We start from the raw sequence: 20,672 nt of genomic DNA, 5'->3' as shown, positions 1-20,672 counted from the left end.
TGTTGTGTTCCTGGGAACACCCCAAGGGGAGGGTTGGCCTAAGCAGTACCCCTGGGTTGAGCAACAGGTTGGGGGAACCGGTCCCACAGGTCAAGGTCAGTGCACAAAAGCATCGTTTATGCATGACATGACGCAGATAAGCAAGTGAGCCTGCAGACTGATGTCTCCAACTATGGGTGAATGGACCGCTCAGGGTGGGTACTTTCACCTGCATTTACCTGGTCTGAGTTGTACCAAGAGACCAAGTTCTAGTTTATTCCTAAGAATGGTAGGTTGAGGACAGGTGGTTTTTCTAGATAATAGATCCTCTTTTCTTCTTTGGGGACCCACCCCTTCCCCACTCTCAGTCCATGTGACTTGGAGGGATGGACTTCATTTCCCACCCACCTCTGTTCCCATGTCCAGAGCTCAACACCCGACCGAAGCTTGTCCAGCACTCTGAGTCCCCAAGGCTAAAGTGATTGGTTTGGGGGCAAACTAATGAGAATCAACCTCAAAACTCCTGCTGGAGCTTTGGGGAAGCAGGGGCTCTCTTTGCTGGGGTTGTGAAGCTGGTAGAACATAAGCAAAGAGCTTCTGGAGGCTCTCTTCCCACCACGTGGGATCTGACTGCCTGAAGACTAAACCATCTCAAAGGAAAACAACTGAGGGATGGAAAGACATGATTCTACTATCATCCCTGGAGCCCTTGAATCCAGCTGTACCTAAAGCCCATACTGTTACATGAACCAAATAAAGTCCTTCTTTTACTTAAGCTGTATTTGGCTTGATTTACAATTAATTTCAACCAAAAAGTTCTGCTTGATGATGCTTTTGTGGCTGGCTTCATAATGTTGACCTGAGAGGCACCAATTGTCACCTAATGCTGTTTACATTTTAAATATCCATCGTCATTTGGCATCTGAGAAAACCCTTCTTGAATCATCTGGGGTCCAATAAACCTATAGTTAATGGCCATAGTGGGCTCTGTAGCTGCCACCCCAAGATCCCTTCTACCAGTTCTGGGTGCCATCCTGCACCTTTGTGTGCTTTGCGGCACCCGACACCTTCAGAGACCTGGGCCTCCTCAGTGGAGTGCCTGAGAGGTCTCCCACCCCCCACACTGGCCCACAGCTGGGAGCACAGAAACCTCAGGGTGGGACAAACTCTGAGATGCAGCTGATGCTCCGGAACTTCCGGCAGGACCAAGCTGAGCTGGGACTTCCCTGAGAGTTGCCCTCTTGTTGGGCTTCATCCCCTCCCCCTCCTGTTTCACTCATTCCCTTACTAGTTTCTCCTGGGAGCACTTCCTTAATAAATCAAGCGCCAACTCAATGGGATCTACTTTGGGGAAAAACTGCCATCAGATGACCACCCCCGCATGAAGTGTGTCTTCGAATTTGTCCTAAAACAGGTCCACCTGGCTTTAAGGGGCAAACAGAGACTCAAGACCGTGGATGTAACTTTCAACGACAGATCATATTTATTGGCAGAATGGAACTTAAGGGGACATTAAAAACACCAAAGACAGCTCTGTTTGGCCCAGAGCAAAAGTACTAAAAGATTCCAGGACTCGCTTTTTACATTTTCTCTTTCCAACCCCAAGTCTTGGCAGCCTGGAAGCCTCCCAATGCTTCTCACACGCTCCCCTTAGGAAGGTAATGAACCTATTACATCCAGGTCCAGAGCTTGCTTTTTTCATCTCATATTTATTATGGTCAAGACCTTTTAAGTTAGGAGGGCCATTTCCAAAGACTTCGTGGAACCTGAGTCAGTGAGTCATAAAATATTAAGAACAGGATTCTCCGACCTGACACTCGATTAATCCTGCTTCTAACAAATGAGTTGCAGAGCCGAGACAGGTAAAAGAGAGTGGCATTGTTCTTCCTTTCCAACGGTGGCTCTTGGCTGCTTCTACTAAAAACTCGTGCTAGGGAAAACATGCTGCTTTATGTTTGGAAACCTCTGCCCTGGCCACTGTTCCTCCCTAAAGCAGAAGTTAAATCCTCCCACCCAAAAGAAAACCTCCAGACATGACTTTCCCCCCAGAGGGTAGGGAATGAATAAATAAAATCCTAAACTAAATCATCCCACCTGCTCCCGAGTGTTCCCCACATGTGACACTCTTTATAGTGTCAGAGACATGGCTCATTATTTGTGGAATGTTAGAGGTTTTTTTTGGTGGCATGAGTGTAATTGACAAAACCGTTGGGGTATTCACCAGTAATCTACATTGTTAGTTTCCCTGGTTCCAGTAGATAATACACTAGGCTTTGTCACCCTGGAGATGGCTACAGGGAGGTGAAGTGACTTCTCAAAGTCATGCAGAGTTTGGAATCAGAATTCCAGGCCTGACTCCCAACAGACTGATCTATCTGCTCTGTCACACGCTGGCACTTTAATAAGTAAGTCTTCTCCAGCTGCAATTTCTCATGCTTCTTTGATGGCATCTGCAGGCAGGGCGATTTTTCTGATAAAAACCAGTTGCAGAAGCTCCTGTTGCTTCCCTTCAGTTCTTCCTCAAGGCAGTGGGTACAGAGCAGCCGAATCTGCCTGGCCCCATTTTCCTCCACTTCCCCTTCCGAGTTGATTATCCAGGCAAGTGGGATTGTAACATCGCGGCCATTGCCATAGTAACAGAGCTTGAAAGATGCCACGCTGCCCTGGAAGGGATGTCTTGCTGGGTATCACGAGATAGCCAGAGATGTCAGGCAAAGGAAAAGGTCCTGGCTTGACAGCACACAGGGGTGAATGTTCTGAATCTCTTGGGGAAAGGATGGGCATGTGAATACTGGCTGAGAGTGAGGCGACAGCAAGGCTCCCACCATTTCTCCTGGGGCTTTCTTGCTAATCTGCTCAGTAGCCACACAGATTGCTTTCTCTGTAATGCCGTTGGCGCTAGCCTGTTGTGCTGAGGTTGACAATGAGAGAATAGAGTTGGGAGGCGGGTAGGGCAGACAAGATTCCAGTGGCTTCTAAGGGATCACCTGTGCCTTCTCCTCCCAGATTTCAGAGCAGGGAGGGTCTCATGGGTGGAGAACTTGTTGTGTTACAGAGATTAGTAGCTCTGGTATAGAGATTCCAGAAACACTGATCACTGCTGTGCTCATCACCCTGGCTTGTGGAAAAATCCATAACATGGATCATGCCTTTTGCTCTGAAGGCTACCAGGGGAGAAGGCAATGGCCACAGGAGCTGTTGACAAGCCTGAGTCTTAAGTGAGGGACAGGACAAAAGGAGGAGGCGAGAAGTAAAGATGGGAGTGGACACCCCATGACATCTGCATCTGCACCAGAGCTGGCCTTTCTTGATAGCCAATCACGATTGAGCATCCCCGCCAGAGTCCAGCTAAATAGCAATTTTAAGGACCAAGTCTTTCCATGGACCCAACCACGACTAGATTTCAGGAGCTAGTGTTCACTATTAGCATTCTCAATGTAGTCCAAATCGAACGTGCTATGCACTTGAGCCACTGATGGGCGTCAGAATCACCTCTTATGCTTTTAAAGAAACATGTCTGGGAGGCCCCACACCTGAAGTGTCTGAGCAGTGGGTCAGCATGTGGTTAAGAGTCAGGCTCCGAAGCCAGACAGGCCCGGGTTGGAAACTCGGTCCAACATTGCTCACTGGGTGACCCTGGGAAAGTTTCCACATGGAGCTGTATGCCTTACTTTCCTCATCTGTGAAACGAAGGAAACAACAGTACCTCCGCCATAGGGCTCTTGTGAGGATTACAGGAGGTCGTCCGGGCAGGAGGCTCAACGCTGTGCCTGGCTCACACTAAGTGTTTGGTACACGTAGTTCCTGTAGGTATAAGGTGGGGCCCAGCATTTGTATTTGGAAAATACTTCACAGTGATTCTCATCTGCGGACTTGGGCCATTTAGGGGGAGACAGTATCTCCAGGCCTCTCTCTAGTTTGCAGCATCAGGTATTAGGTCACCACGAGTTAAAATAATCAACAGGTGGGACTTGGTCCATTACCAGTTCCTTGACTTGGAGGGAAGTGGGAGACCTACATAGGTGGAGATCAAGTCTGAGTGAGAAGGCGTTCCCATGTGTAGGGGTAGGATGCACACACCATGATCAGAACAAGAGAGGAAGGTGAAGGTGGGGAAGGGGACAGGGGCCTGGCTTTAGAGGAAGAGATGGAGAGAGGCAGGAAGGAGGACAGTCAGTGCTTGAGGACTTTTTCCCAGGAAGCCCCCGGAGTTGGACCCAATACCGCTGACCCTCCATCATCTCCCCGGTGTGCCTGGGAGCAGCGATGCTGCAGTCTTCAGCCCTAGTACACCTGGAAGTGTGCCGAAGTGGCCCCGTCCTTCCAGCAGCGCAGGGTATCCACGGCAACCGAGCGGCAGAGCGGGCAGGTGCGCTCCCGGTCCAGCCAGAGGCAGAGGCACTCCTCACAGAACACGTGCTGCGGGGACAGCAATCAGGACCACTGGGGTCACTTTCCCAAGCCTCCACCCTGTGCCCACCTTGGTCCTAGGAGCTGGGACCCAGCAGTGAATAAAACAGACAATTCCTGCCCTCACGGAACTTGTATTCTAGCTGGGGAGACAACCAGCAAGAGGAATCTCTAAGAGGCAGAGTCTGCCAGTGGTAAGTGCTAAGATGGAAAAGCAGGGAAAGGGGGATAAGAGGGCTTGGGAGGCCTGTGATGGTGAATGGAAGGATGTCCCTGAGATACTGATATTTAGGTAAAACTTGAAGGAGGGTGAGGAGTGAGCCCTGGTGATACCTGGGGAAAGAGTGCTCCAGGCAGAGGGAATAGCATGTGCAAAGGCCCCGAGGCAGGAGTGTGCCTGGTGTGCTGGAGGAACAGCAAGGAGAGTGGGGCTGAGCCTGGGGGTGGAGGGCGGGATGAGGTCAGAGAGTTGTGTAGGGCCTTGGGAGGGCTTTGGCTTTTATTCTGAGAGAAGCAGGGAGCCATGGCAGGGTTTTGAGCAGAGGGTTGACTTGATATGATTTGTATTTTAATTTATTTATTATTTATTTATTATTTATTTTTGGCTATGTTGGGTCTTCGTTTCTGTGCGAGGGCTTTCTCTAGTTGCGGCAAGCGGGGGCCACTCTTCATCGCGATGCGCGGGCCTCTCACTATCGCGGCCTCTCTTGTTGCGGAGCACAGGCTCCAGACGCGCAGGCTCAGTAGTTGTGGCTCACGGGCCTAGTTGCTCCGCGGCATGTGGGATCTTCCCAGACCAGGGCTCGAACCCGTGTCCCCTGCATTGGCAGGCAGATTCTCAACCACTGAGCCACCAGGGAAGCCCTGATTTGTATTTTAAAAAGATCCCTTTGGCAGCTGGGTTGAGAACAGACTACAGGGGTCAAGAGAAACATGGGGAGACTGGCAACATTAATGGGTTCCACCACCCTCTGGCTATATAACTTGGACAAGTGATTTAACCTCCCTGTGTCTCTTTTTCCTCATCTGTAAAACGGGGATACTACTACTGCCCTCATAGGAAGATTAACTAACATTAAAGTACTTTCACACGACAATCAAACGCACTATATGATTCTTGATTGGATCCTGGATGTGGGGAAAAACCCTAGCTATGAAGGATGTTGAAGACGATTAGAGAAATTTGAATATATATTTGAATATTAGTATTTTATATCAATTAAAAATTTGATACTGTGATAGTAGAATTGTGGCTATGGGAGAGAATGTCCTTGTTCTTGGGAAATGTCTGCTGAAATATTTAGGGATGATAGAATCAAAATGTCAGCCACTTACTCTCAACAGGTTTAGGGGGAAAAATCTATACTAAGAAAAGGCAATGTGGTAAAACGTTCATGATTAGTGAATCTAGATAAAGGATAAAAGGGGGTTCATTCTACTATCCTTCAACTTTTCTGTAGGTTGGAGATTTTTTAAAATAAAATTGATAATATAAAAATCTAAACAAAATGCTTTTTAAAAAAGTTTAAAAAAAGGCACTTAGACCGATGAATGCCCGGCAAATAATAAGTTTTCTATAAGTGTTGGCTATTATACAGTAATGGTTATTATTACATTATATCTGTTTATTATTATCTGTCTCTCCATGGCAGACTGTAAGCTTCTTATAAACCCATTCTGGCACAGTATGCAGTAGGTGCCTAATTGTAGAAAGTGTTCTAAAGAAGAGCTCCATGATGCTACAGGAGTATGTTACAGGGGGACTAGTCTGATCTAGGGGGTAGTCGAGGAAGGCTTCTTGAAGGTGGTGACACTTGTGTTGAAGCCTGAAGGATGTTTGGGAGTTAACTAGGTGAAGAGAGGGGGCGGGGGCTACAGCATTCCAGGCTGAAGGGAACAGATGTGCAAAGCTCCCGAGATGGGAAAGCGTTTCAGGCTCTCAAGGATGGCCAATGTGGCTACAGTGAGGTGGGTGCAGGGGAGTGGGGGAGAGGAGGTGAGCAGGCCACACAGAGTCTGGACGCCCATGCCCAAATTCTCACCATGGGCTGAAGGGCAGGACCAAGGGGCAGCAGACCCAGTGGGCCCCATGAGGGCAGTGACTGCTGCTGTTGTCTTCCCACTGCCCAGCCCTGAGCCCGCACAGAGTAGGGGTTCTGACAAACAACGCCTTTCCAGGCAGGTTAGGTGGGAGATTCTGGAGATACTAGGATGATGAAGACCTGGTCCCTGGCCTCCAGGAGCTCACAGTTTCCTTCTCAGATAATCAGGCAGGACCAAATCTGGGGCCAATTAAGAGATTCAAAGAACACAGGACCACCCAGGGACTGGGCTGGAGGAGTTCATGACCCAGGACTGCCTCTAGCCTTTGGAGAAAGGAATGAGCCCCTACAGAGGGAAGGGGAGGAGGGGTCCTTCCAAGCTGGGAAGTGTAGGGTTGGGTGGGTTTGTGGTCAGTGGGGAATGCAGGTGGTGCTGGATTGTTAACAGTTCCCTGGCTGTGTCTCCTGGAGCACGGAGTTGGGAGAGGTGTTCCTAGGGTGGGACAGGCTACCCCACCCTGATCCCAAGTTCTATCCAGACTCCCCATGTCTTGCTCAGAGATTAAGAGCAGGCTCTCTGAGCCTGTCTCCTTCTCTGTAAAACAGGGCTACTATTTCCCCCACAAGGTATCTGTAAGGATGCAAACAGGTAAAGCCTATCATAAAGCATCAAGTGTGAGGCACGTGTAAGCAAAAAATCAGTGGGGGTTGTTATACTCTTGCCCTCTTTCCTTTGTATCACCAGCCCTCTGAAACCAAACTCCTGGTAGTGACCAAGAACCGGAGGGCAGTTTGTTCTGTAACATACTCTGACTCTTCTCTTTGGCAAGGAGGGCTTTAAATACGGCAGATTTCTGACTTTGTGTTCAAAATGCCCTTTCCCTGACCCCCTGTAGGCTGGCAGGAGGCATGCCATAAATACTGTGGAGTGACCAACCAGGCGAGTGTGCTCTGTCTGAGCGGAGAGTTCTGACCTCTGGACGGGCTCGGTGTCTGCCTGACTAGCTCCAACTGACAATCTGCTTCTCAGGCCCCAGCTCTGGGAGGCGGTGGTAGGTGGTGGGTGTGAGTGACCCACTGAGCTTAATTTGATGGCCCTTTGAAGGGGAGACAGGATGTTCCTTTCGCCCAGTGGGCTCTTCATCTATCCATGCATGCATCTGCCCTTCTATTCATCAATCCAACTATCCATTCATCCAGCCATCCATTCCCCCATCTACCCATCTATTCACCCACCCATCTGTCAATCCATTTGCCCATCCACCCAGTCACCCACACATTTATCTTTATCCACCCACCTTTGCACTCACCCACCCACCCCTCCACTTGGCTACCATCCATCTCCATCCCAACCATCCATCCATCTCCTCTATCCCATCCATCCAACCATCCATCCATATATCCGTGCCATTCTATCCATCCACCCCATTCCATCCCTCCTCCATCCATCTCATCGCATTCCATCCATCCATCCAGTGTTTACTGAGTCAGTACTGTGATTCCACTACTAAGAAAGACAGACACGGTCACCACTCTCAAGTGGCTTATAATTTGGCAAAGAGGAGACAGACCTTACACAACCAGTTGCCCAATTAATCATCTAGCTGACACCTGAGATAAGTGCTATGAAGGAAAAACACAGGATCTGCGAGGACACATAGCTGGGGGCACTGACGAGACTGGAGAAACAGAATCAGAGAAGCCTTTACTGAGGATGTAAAGGCTCATTACTGACTCATTCATTCATTTGTTCATTCATTCAGTGCATTTAGGAATTAACAAGGCCCTTTCACCTGTGGACGTCATCTCTGCCCTTCTAAGCCCGGCTCACAGCAGCAGAGGAAGACCGAGACGTGTGCCAGGCCTGGCCACGCGTGTGGGCTTCAACCACCACCGGTGTGGCCCCTGCTCCTGGATCTGCGGTGACGGTGTCTTGTCCAACCCCTCCCACTAATTCTAATCCAGCTGCGGGAAGACGTAGTGGTACCGGGAGAAGAACGGGAGAGAGGCAAACAGACGAAGGCTTGGAGAGACTGCCAGCAAGGAAGAAGAAAAACTTTCACCTTGACATCCTGTTCAAAGAATTGCTGCTACCAAGAAGGAAATACAGATGCTCTGAAGCATATGAGAAGATGCTCGCCTGCTCTCATAATTAGGCAAATGCAAATGAAAACTGCACCAAGATAGTGTTTGTCACCTGTCAGATTGGCGACGCTCAAAAAAGGCTTGATAACACGATATGTTGGTGAGGGAGGAGAGCAAGAGGGCGCGTCATGCTCCGCACTGGGGTTGCAAACGGATACACTCTTTATGGAGGGCGATTTAGCAACATCTGTCAGAACTGCATACCCTCTGACCCAGTAATTCCACCACTAGGAATCTATCCTACTAAGAGCTTGCACACATGTGAAATGGAATACGTGCCAACGAGAGCTAATATTTATGGAACCCTGACCACGCACCAGGCATGGTTCTAAATGCTTCACCTGAATTAACTCATTTAAGCAACACGATGAGTCCAGGTAGGTGCTATATATCTCCCTATTCCTGATCTCTCATAACAGCCATATTTGTCATAACAAAAGATTATGAACTGCTAAATACCCATCAATAGGAGAATGGTTAAACAAATTATGGTCTATCCATAAAATGGGATGTTACACAAATAAGGAACAATCTCTTCAGGCAGAGTTTCAAGTCAAAAAGAAAAGATGCAGAATGCAGTTTGGGTAGAATGTGCCGCAACTTATGTCTTTTTGGAAAAGATACGTTTGTGTATATGTGTGTGTATATATATTTAAATTCTGCAAAGCATCTGGGAAGATATAAAGGAAACTGGCCCGGTTGCCTGTGTGGGTATTGAGGGGCCTAGGGAGCTGGGGATAAGGGTAGGAACCCTGTCACCACTTCCCTTTTTGTATCTTTAAAATATTTTTTTAATGAACTTTTTATTTTGGAATAATTTTAGACTTACAGAAAAGTTGCAAAGGTAGTACAGACAGTTCTTGTATTACCCCTCACCCAGTTTCAGTCTCCCCTAGTATTATCCTCTTGCATCATCGTGGTACATTTATCAAAGCTAAGAAATCCACATAGATGCATGACCATGGACTAAGCTCCAGACTTTCTTCAGATTTCATGAGGCTAGTTTTTCTCTCCTGTTCTCTCTCTGTTCCAGGTCCCACACTGCATTTAGTCATCATGACTTCTTCATCTACTTTTTGAATTTCTGAGTCACGCAAATTTATTCTCAATTTAAAAATAAGTACAGTTAAAGATTAAAAACGAACCTCCTGGGGCTTCCCTGGTGGCGCAGTGGTTGGGAATCTGCCTGCCAATGCAGGGGACACGGGTTCGAGCCCTGGTCTGGGAGGATCCCACATGCCGCGGAGCGGCTGGGCCCGTGAGCCACAACTACTGAGCCTGCGCGTCTGGAGCCTGTGCTCCACAACGGGAGAGGCCGCGACAGTGAGAGGCCCGCGCACCGCGATGAAGAGTGGCCCCCGCTCGCCGCAACTAGAGAAAGCCCTCGCACAGAAACGAAGACCCAACACAGCCAAATAAATAAATAAATTTAAAAAAACAAACAAACAAAAAAAACGAACCTCCCAAACATCCCCAAACAGCAAAACCAAAAAAATTTGGCTGATGCCAAAAAAGGACCCCACCTCCTGTCCTCCTACCCCTGGAAGGTGGGCGTGGGAGCCATACGCTCTCCCATTCCTTCTAGTCTGCAGGCTACGCCTCCCCCAAAGTCTTCTCAGCCTCCAACTCATTGCTCTCGGGCCTGGTCCCCTGGGACGCTGCACGACTCTCTCTTACACAGCACTTATCACTGCCTGCCTTGTTTCATAGTTATTTATGTATGCGTCTGTTTCCCTAAGGAGACCATGTGTTCTAGAGAAGGGGACAGGGTCTATGTGCCCTCTGCCTCCCCTCCCCAGTATCTGATAGGATGCTTTGACTCATACACATTTGCTGAATTGACATCTTAGCCCCTGATGTCAGGAGGAGGGGGAGGGGGAGGGGGAGAAGGAAGAGAAGGAGGGCGGGGAGGAGGCAAAGGGATAAATTTAGGCAGTTACAAGTAACTGACCAGGGGCTTCCCTGGTGGCGCAGTGGTTGAGAATCTACCTGCCAATGTAGGGGACACGGGTTCGAGCCCTGGTCTGGGAAGATCCCACATGCCGCGGAGCAACTAGGCCCGTGAGCCACAATTACTGAGCCTGCGCGTCTGGAGCCTGTGCTCTGCAACAAGAGAGGCCACGATAGTGAGAGGCCCGCGCACCGCGATGAAGAGTGGCCCCCGCTTGCTGCAACTAGAGAAAGCCCTCGCACAGAAACGAAGACCCAATACAGCCATAAAATAAAAATAAATAAATAAATAAATAAGCAAATATGGTTAAGAAAAATATATTAAAAAAAAAAAAAAAAAAGTAACTGACCAGTACTTACTACTATGGGTTGGTGACCCACAACTAATAACGAAAACAAATGGTAATAATAATTATAATGATACTAAAACTGTAATAATAGTAAGTTTTAGGGCTGAATAATTAAAATTTAGCTCTTTCCAGAGGTGATCTCATTTAATCATAATAATAACTCTATAAAGTAGGCATTATTATGATACCCATTTTATAAATGAAAACGACCAAGGCTCAGGGAGATGGACTGAGCCACTCGGGGTGCACATTGCTGCTGAGATTCAAACTCAGGATATTGTGACACTATACCCTACTGAAATTTTCATTTTCTACGTTTTACCACTGAAATCAAAGCTCAGAGAGGTGAAGTAAACCTGCCCAAGGGCAGCCAGCTAGTAAAAGGCAGAACTGAGATTTGACCTTGGGTCTGAGGGACTCCAGGCTTGACTACACTGTTCCCAAAGACCCATCCTAGAGCCCCAAGGTTTGGTCATTTGGTTTTGGTTAAGTGTCCCATGCAGGCACTTGGGACTTCTGCATGGAGCAGGGCCCTGCGGTCCCCCAACCTCCGTCTCCAACGACACCGCCCAGCCCTGCTCACCTGGCACATAAGGATCAGAGGCTCTCGGAACTCAGCCTGGCAGATAGCACAGATATCACCAGCTTCTGTGCACTGCTGCCCAGTGGCCCGGACTCCATAATTCTGTTTGATGGAAGGGAGAGAGACACAGACACAGCTGTGGTCCCTCGCTGGAGAGACACCCTCAGAAGCACAGCAAGGTCTGTTTCCGGCTCCTGGTTCCTGTGACCTCGGTCAGGACCATCAGAAGCCAACTCACCTGAGAGGTGCAGAGAAGCTTCAGGGCTTTCCTAACTCCACCCACGCGGCCACAAATGTCGAAAGACTGAAAGGAGAGCGAGGTGATGGCTGAAAAGTATCCAAGGATTGTTTGGGATCTCTTTCACCGTTCCTGAACAACCACCATGGACCCTCCTCATCTTTGACTCCAGACATTTTCAGGGCACATCCTCCCATTTGAAACTCCTCATTCCCATCAGTTTTGCTTGGCTTTTGTCTTGCTGCCTTCCATCAGCAGTCTCCCCTGCCAGTGGGGCCAGGATAGCGAATATATTGCATGCCTACTGTCTTTTCCCCCTCCCAAGCCCCGGGCAGGCATTGCTAATTGATCACAGCACTCTTCTTCTGAGTCAGGGCATAATCATTCTTCTCTGTCCAGCACTCCAGTCAGCCACTGCCAGCAGATCAGAATCAGTAGGCAAAATAAGCCCCAGTGGCTGACACTGCATGGGTTGCCTGGCTAGCCCTGCTTGGAGGAAGGAAAGGGAACACATGCATTCCTCCAGAATTCTCTAAAGCCTTAAATAGATAAGGGAAAAGAAAGAGGAGGATGTGTTTATTGTTAGGGGGAAAACCTGATTTGTACTAATGATGAAAAGAGAAGCACTGCATACTGATTTGCAGAGCTGAGGGTATGCAATTTAAGAGGAACAGAAAACAAATTCTGTAGCAGTGTGGTCGGTGGGTTGAGAGCTCCAGACTTTGACGCTTGTTCTGTGATCACTAGCTGAGAGATGCTGGGCAAGTTGCTTCTCTCTGAGCCTCGGTACCCTCGCCCATAACATAGGAGTGATAACGGTATGTATTTTGAAGGGTTGCTGTGAAGAGGACGACATGAAATGATGGCATATGGTGAGGTTTATGGGCAAGAAATTAGGATGGCTGTAACCATAAAAAGGAGTGAAGTACTGATATATGCTATAATGTGGAGGAACCTCGGAAATGACGCTAAGTGAAAGAAGCCAGACACCAAAGGTTACATAGTGTATGATTCCAAGTATATGAAATGTCCAGAAAAGGTAAATGCATAGAGTCTTCAGAAAGAAGACTAGTGGTGGCCAGGCACTGGTGGAGGAATGAAGAGCGATTGCTTCGTGGGTACAGGGTTTCTGTTTGGGGTGATGAACGTGTCTTGGAACTAGACAGAGGTGGTAGTGGCACAACACTGAGAATCTGCTAAATGTCACTGAACTGTTCACTATAAAATGGTTAGTGGTTAATTTTGTGTCGTGTGAATTTAATTTTTCAATTAAACAAAGAGATTAGGGTGTTATTCCAGGCTCCCCACTTGCCCTCGTTGCCAGGCCCAGCTAGTGAATGGGTCTTCCTCAGGCCAGCCCTCCAGCCTCCCCCAGGCCACCTCACCTTGCAGAGGCTGTAGAGAACGATCAGGACCCCTCCGAGGAAGTAGCTGTTGGAGGCATCGTCACCCATGATGTATTTATACCACAGCTGGATGGGAACGAGTGAGCGGAACAGCTGGCTCAACTCCTCGATGACCAGATAGAACTTTCCCTGCAACCACACAGAAAGCATCAATTATTATTAGCAGTAAAGACCCAAAGGACCCAGCTGGGGGGCCCCCCAGCCCAGGGAGTAATGACATTCCAGGTCACAGGCAGCCCATTAATCAGCTCTGTAAAGCACTCAGGCCTGCTCCTAATGGGCCTGCAATGTGGCCGGGGAGACACGGCCCCTGCCCGCTGCCCTCGCCCGCTGCCCACCAGCCCAGGAGACCAACACTCTGAGGATCGCGTTTCAGGGAGGGAGAAGCTGGACACCTTCGGCCAAGGGTTGGAGTGTGGGTCACTCCCTGGTGTGTGCTGTGGCTTTGAGGGCTCAAAGCCAATCACGGGGGCACAGTCCCTGGCCCTGCACTCAGATCACTCTCACCTCTAGGGGGCTGACCCAGGCATCGAGGGTGACTGCCCTCAGTGGTGTGGGCAGGGTGGGCCACAGGATGCAGGAAGGACAGGCAGAGAAGAGGAGAGGGGGGAAGACGTGTTCTCGTTCCCAGCTGCCCCACCTACTGTCTCCAAGGAGGCAGGATCACATCTGGTGAAAGAACATGGACTTGGGTTCTCAGACCTGAGGGACTCAGAACCTTATCTTGCTGCATGTTCGTGAGCCTCACTGTGCCCATCTACAGAATGGGAATCACAACTGCTACCTTCTAGGGTGGCTCTGAAGATTAAAGGAAATAAACAGGAAAAGCATCTAGCGTTCTCTTTCTCTTCCTCTTTTGGCTTTTATTCAAGTCCCTCAAGCTTTCTGGGGCCTGTGCTATAAAATGGACATGAAAATAACCCACTCTGTCGTGTCTAATAAAGTTAAACAGACACCTGCTTAGGACCCAGTAATTCCACTCCCAGGTGTGCACCTGAGAGAAATGAAAACATATGTCCATCTGTAGGCGAATGTTCATAGCAGCTTTATTCATAATATCTTCAAACTGGAAACAGCCCAAGTGTCCATCAATGGAAGAATGGATAAACAAATTGTGGTATATTTATACAATAGGACATTACTCAGCAATAAAAAAGGAACAAATGTTTGCAATACACAGCAACATGAATGAATCTCAAACATTCTCTCCTATCAAAGGAGACAGATACAAAAGAGTACATAGTGTGTAATTCTGATTTATATGAAGTCCTAGAATAGGTAACATAAAACTGCACTGAAGACTTCCCTGGTGGCGCAGTGGTTAAGAATCTGCCTGCCAATGCAGGGGACACGGGTTTGAGCCCTGGTCTGGGAAGCTCCCACATGCCGCGGAGCAACTAAGCCGTGCGCCACAACTACTGAGCCTGCGATCTAGAGCCCACGAGCCACAACTACTGGGCCTGCGTGCCACAACTACTGAAGCCCGCGTGCCTAGAGCCCGTGCTCCGCAACAAGAGAAGCCACAGCAATGAGAAACCTGCGCACCGTGACGAAGAGTAGCCCCCTCTCGCTGCAACTACAGAAAGCCCGCGCGCAGCAACGAAGACCCAACGCAGCCAAAAATAAAAAATAAAGTTAAAAAAAATAAACTGCACTGATGGAAATAAGATCAGTGGTTGCCTGGGGTGAGCTGGGGGAGGAATGACTGCAAGGGGGCGTCAAGGAATTTTGGGGAATGAGGGGGCGTCAAGGAATTTTGGGGAATGAAAGGAATTGTAGATTGTATATGTAAATTTTATATTTTATATAGTGATGGGGGTGGTGGTTACATGTGGGTATACATTTGCCAAAACTCACTGAAACATGTGCTTCAAATCTATGCATTTTCTTGTACAGATATACAATGTTATACACCTCAATAAAGTTGACTGAAACAAATAAAAAACATAGAAACAAATAGTCCCGCCCCAAGCATACATAGCCTTAAAGATGTGAATAATCTTGGCTCCAGCAATTCTACTTCTAGGAATTTATCCTAATAATCAGGGATATGTGCTAATAGATGTGCCAGTAGGAATGGCCACTGCAGCATTCTTTGAAACAGTACAAACAAAAACAGGTAACAAACTAAATGTGCAAAAAGAGGGTCTGGTTATGGTAGGGATCGATAATGCAAAGCCATACAGCCAATCAAATACCATCCTGAAAAGGAGTGACTTTGCAGTGAAGAAATCCACTACATACCGCCTTAACCAAGTGATCAAGGTTAACATCCCCAGTAATAAGTCATATTGAAGCCTAAACCCCTGATAAGATGCCCTGAGAAAAATACAGTATCATCCTGTGTATTCTGGTCAAAAACTTACAAGCTCAATTGAATCATAAGAAAACGAGACAAAGCCAAACTGAGGAACATTCTACAAAATAACTGTCCAGCATTCTTCAAAAATGTGAAGGTCATGAAAGACAAAGAAAAGACCAAGGAATTGTTAGATCAGGGAGGACTAAGGAGACATGACAAATAAATGCAACGTGGGATCTTAGATTCGATCCTAGACCAGGAAAAAGACGTTTGTGGAACAACTGGCAAAATGTGATAAGGTCTGTAGTTTAGTTAATAATAATGGTACCAATGTGAATTTCCTGGCTTTGCTAATTGTACTATGGTTGTATTAGATGTTAATATTAGGGGAAGCTGGGTGACGGATATATGGGAACTCTCTGTATTATTTTTGCAACTTTCTCGAAGTCTAAAATTATTTCAAAAGAAAAAGTTAGAAAAGAAATCATCCTGGCGAAAGATATCTATTGATTCAGGGAAATGCTCATATTATAGTTCCAAGTGGAAAAGATACAGAATGCAGAAACTACTCATTTTCGTTGTGGTAAACTAGAGGGAGAAAAAAGTTATAAAAATGCATTGTGGGGTTTCCCTGGTGGCGCAGTGGTTGGGAGTCTGCCTGCCAATGCAGGGGACGCGGGTTTGAGCCCTGGTCTGGGAAGGTCCCACATGCCATGGAGCAACTGGGCCCGTGCGCCACAACTACTGAGCCTGCGCTCAAGAGCCCGCAAGCCACAACTACTGAGCCCGCGTGCCACAGCTACTGAGGCCTGCATGCCTGGAGCCCGTGCTCCGCAGCAGGAGAGGCCGCCGCAATGAGGAGCCCACGCACCGCAGTGAAGAATGGCCCCTGCTCGCCGCAACTGGAGAAAGCCCACACGCAGCAATGAAGACCCAACACAGCCAAAAAAAAAAAAAACAAATAAATAAATTTATAAAAAAAAAAAATGTGTTGTGTATCCATCAAACGGATGATGTACAGAATGTGGACAGAGACTTTATATCTACCCCATCATATTCTGCCTTGATGGGCTGAGCACAGGTCGCTCGGAAGAGGACTCCTTGAGGCAGATGTACCCACATCTGCTAAGGACCAAGGAAAGGCATCCAGTCATCCACTCACCCCAATGTCTGATCTTGCAGAATCGGAACCTCACCCCAGGCCTGCTGAATCAGAATCTGCAATTTAACAAGGTTCCCAGGTGATGTGTGTGCACGTTCAAGTTTGAGAAGCACTATTTCAATGGATAAGTGGAACAAGGGCAGTGAAGTAATATGGGCAGGATGAGGAAAGAAAGGTATTCCAGAAGCCCAGAGGTGATGGAAAGGATGGTCAATCTTTGGCCATCTTGCTGGGCAGCCTCCTGCTTTGTCCTCCTGGCCTCATGGTGGTTGAGGACATGACCACCTCAAGAAAGGTCCTATGTCCCTGTGTCTCTGGGAACCCCGGCATGCTGGCATCTGGTTGACTCTGGAGACAGACCCTGCTGTCCCCTCTCAGGCTAATCTTGCACAACCAGCCTGGCTTGGTGGTTAAGAGTGTAGCTCGGGAACCAGACAGCCTGGGGTCAGATCCTGTTGCCAACCACCTTGCTATTACTGATCCTTGGTCACTGTCTTTGGATCCCCCAGTTCTCAGGCTCCACTAGCTGCGGGCTGGTCCCCTGGTCCAGACCCCAAGCTTCCCACTCATCTAACATGTGGGTCTGGAACACAGGTCAGCAATCTTTTTCTGCAAAGGGCCAGATAGTGAATACTTTGGCTCTGAGGTCATACAGTCTCTGTCACCACTATTCCCCTCAGCTATCGACAACAGCTAAACAAATAGGCATGGCTATGTTCCAATAAAACTTTACTTACAAACACAGATGTTGCGAGGCATATTTGATCTGCAGCTTGTGGTTTAACAACCCCTGGTCTATAACATCAGAACCTAGATAAGTCAAGTCATGATGGGGACTCCAACACATCCCCAGAATTTCAGAGAAGGCTCAGGGACCAGCTTCTTGGCCCTTCTTCAGGTGCCCTGCTATGTAGACCAAGCTCTTCCTCTGTAGATGGACCAGTAGTCCCCTCCTCTTTGCCGAGCTAACACCTGTTCATCTTCTGGGTCTCAGCTAACTGTCACCTCCTATAAGAAGCCTTCCCCAACTCCTTAATTAAATTAAGTGCTCCTGTTACACCCTTTAAATCACTTTAGAGCACTTCTCACAATATTAAAAAAAATTACTTCAGTATCTCTCTCTCCCACTGGACCGTAAGCCCCATAAGCATGAAGATAATTTGGCTCCTGGTCATATTCCCAGCACGCAGCACATAGCAGGTGCTTATTTAAGAGCTAGAGACCTCTGAAGCGTAAGATTTTCCACCCTTATTACTCAGGTCAACATCTAGAGTTTGCTGATGGAGAAGGAGAGTTGGAACATGGAAGAGAGTACTTCTCTTCATAGGCAAGCCCTGATGTCACAGAAAGTAAAATAAAGGGGGAGAGTGCTAAAGGTAGCAGTTAGCTGCTGGGGGGGCTGGGCACTTGGAGAGGAGATAAAACCACCAGGGAAAACTGGGCACATCCCAGTGAAACCGTCTCTCTCTAATTAAGCAGTTTTATAATTCCAGGTTGCTTAAGCATGTTATTTCTGACGACCACCAAACGGACCGTGTGGTTTCTCCGGGGTGTCAGACAAGGAAAGCGATCAGATTATGACCCGTCTGCCCTCCCTGCCACCCGTAAAGGGGGAACAGTAGCAATTGCTGCAGAACTTAGGCACAGAGAACTCGCTGTTGGGATTCTGATAAAGGGGGCAGGAGCAGTCAAGGAGGGGAAGGCAGGTTCTGTTCTGACTTTTACTGTGAGGATGGGGGAGGGACCAAAAGTGAAGTGGGAAGCAAGGAAATGACAGAGGGCTGACTGGAAGGGAGTGGGAAATGATGGCGAGCAGGATGCTGAGAAGCCGAAGAAAGGAACAGGTTAGGAGACTTTCGGAGGACGCACCTACCTGGGAAAGGTGATGTGAAGGATCATGGGGATGAAGAGGAAGGGGAGGGAGACATAATCAGAGTGGTTAGCAGCGTAAATGTACAAAGATATAAAGAATGGATAAACAGGGATAAAAGGTTTTTTCTGCATCAAAATTAATAATGAATATTTATACGGCTTTACCTGTTTATAAATCTCTTTCATACACATTTCCTCACCTGCAGAAGTAGGACAGCACAGCAGTTAAGGGCATGGGAATTGGGCCTCCAAAGTCAAATCCGCTACTTACTAAATTAGGTTGATTTTGGACAATAATTTAACTTCTCTGAGCCTCAGTTTCCTCATCTGTAAATGGGGTTGAAAACACAGACACACACACACACACACAGACACACACACACACACACACACACAGTGGTGTGCTGGCAAATCAGTTCTCCGGAAAACAACCAAAAAAAAAAAAGGCCCTGATATGTGTGCTTCCAATTTCTGTGGTGTAAGTACTCCCACAGGGCCAATTTCAAGCTTCCTAGGGTTTAACGACTGCTTGCAAATTTCCTGAAAATGTAACCATTGGCTTTCACAAGCCCAGCAAACTTGCTCCAACAGGCCAAGGTGATTGTGAGGATTGAATGAGCAAATGCACCTAAAACATAGGTACTCAGGAAGGGCCCAGTGCATGATAAGAGCTAGTAAAGAACCTCATGATGATCTGGGGATGTGGGCATTATTACTGTCACTCACGTTCTTTTAGAGATAGGACACCTCAGGTTCAAAAGAACTAAGGAATGAATGAGAATGAGGCAGAGGTGCTATCTGGGACTCCCAGGCCCAGGCTGCAAGAGACCTGGCAGCTGTCACTGCCTCTCCCTTGCTTGCCCTTCCTCCCCTTCCTTCCTCCTTTCTCGGGTTGTGAGAAACCCAAGGGACAAGGGGAGACCACGTGCAGAGGCCAGGTGCAGAGGGAGAGGTTCTGAGCGACACTACACAGGGGAGAAGCAAGGAACCCAGCCAACAGGGAGAACCGAGGGCCCAGATATAGGACCTGAGCAAGTCATCCCACCCATGTCAGCTGAGGCATTAGACCTGTGAGTAAAAAAGCCATTGTGGATGGTCCAGTCTCAGCGGACATCACATGGAGACCAGCTGTCCCCAGTGTACGCTGGCTGAACTCCTGACCCACAGAATCATGGGAAATAATAAAATGGTGGTTGTTTTAAGCCAAAAGAAAGAAAAAAAGAGAAAAATGAACTAAAGTACTCATCTAAGGAGGTGATGGTGATGTTTGCCAGTGCTTCTTAAGGCTGGCTTTTTGGGTTAGCACTCCAAGACCCTGTGCCAAAAAGCCAGCCACACTGCCACGAGGAGAGCGATGCCTGTGCTTCTTTCTAGAATGTTCTTTGAAGAACACAAATATGATCATTGCGGACCCCTGCTTATAACCGTAGGCCAGGGGGCCTTTGGGAGGTAATCAGGTTATGAGGGTGGAGCCCTCATGAATGGGATTAGTGCCCTTATAAGAAGAGACATGAGAGCATCCTCCCTCCTTCCATGTCTGTCTGTCTGTCTGTCTGTCTCTCTCTCCCAAACCCCGGCAATCATTCTTGACTCTCCTTTCTCTCAGAACCAACATCCAATTCATCTACAAATTCTGCTGGAAACAGCTCCCTAACAACTTCTGTCATTGTCCCCCTATGATTTATTCCTCACATGGTATCCAAAATGAGCTTCTCAAAATACAAGGCAGAACAAATCATCCCAGGGCTCAAAACTGCCAATGTCTTCTATCTCCCTCAGAGTGACATCTGAAACTCTCACCCTATCTTCCAGATCCTATAAGATCTGCCCCCTGCCCACATGTCTGATGTGCCCGATTCTCAAAAAACAAAAAACAAAAAACAAGCACAGTTCTACCTCAGGGTCTTTGCAATTGCTCTTCCCACTTCCTGGAGCACTCTTCCTCCTGATGTCTGCCAGCTGGCTCCCTCACTTCCCTTGGGTCTTGGCACACATGTCATCTCATCAGGAAGGATCATTGAACAATGTACATAAAATAGCACCCCTGCACTTCCTACTTCCCCCCATCCTCCCCATCCTCTGTATTCAGCTTTCATTTTTCTTTTTTGCACTCACCCCCAACATGGACTATATTTCTTTGTTATGCTCCTGAAATACAGGGGCTCTGTGTCTTTTTGGCATTACCATTTCTGTTTGCAGAATCTAGAGGAGCACTTGGCACCAAACAGGGTGC

The 20,672-nt window shown here is 47.9% G+C and overlaps 1 protein-coding gene across 1 annotated transcript in view; it reads right to left on the bottom strand.

Annotated features, from left to right (window-relative positions):
- Nucleotides 1-3,213: 3,213 nt before the first annotated feature.
- Nucleotides 3,214-20,672, bottom strand: part of RNFT2 (ring finger protein, transmembrane 2) — a 61,581-nt gene continuing 44,122 nt past the window's right edge. The window contains exons 7-10 of the mRNA XM_061169123.1: nt 13,083-13,232; nt 11,698-11,763; nt 11,460-11,561; nt 3,214-4,398 (exon numbers count right to left, since the gene is read on the bottom strand). Coding sequence (XP_061025106.1) covers nt 4,264-4,398; nt 11,460-11,561; nt 11,698-11,763; nt 13,083-13,232 — 453 coding nt within the window. The 3' untranslated portion in view covers nt 3,214-4,263. The remainder of the gene's footprint in view (nt 4,399-11,459; nt 11,562-11,697; nt 11,764-13,082; nt 13,233-20,672) is intronic.

Source organism: Eubalaena glacialis, chromosome 15 (genome assembly GCF_028564815.1).
Source record: "Eubalaena glacialis isolate mEubGla1 chromosome 15, mEubGla1.1.hap2.+ XY, whole genome shotgun sequence".
Taxonomy (NCBI): Eukaryota; Metazoa; Chordata; class Mammalia; order Artiodactyla; family Balaenidae; genus Eubalaena; species Eubalaena glacialis.
This window is presented reverse-complemented; position numbering and strand designations above follow the sequence as displayed.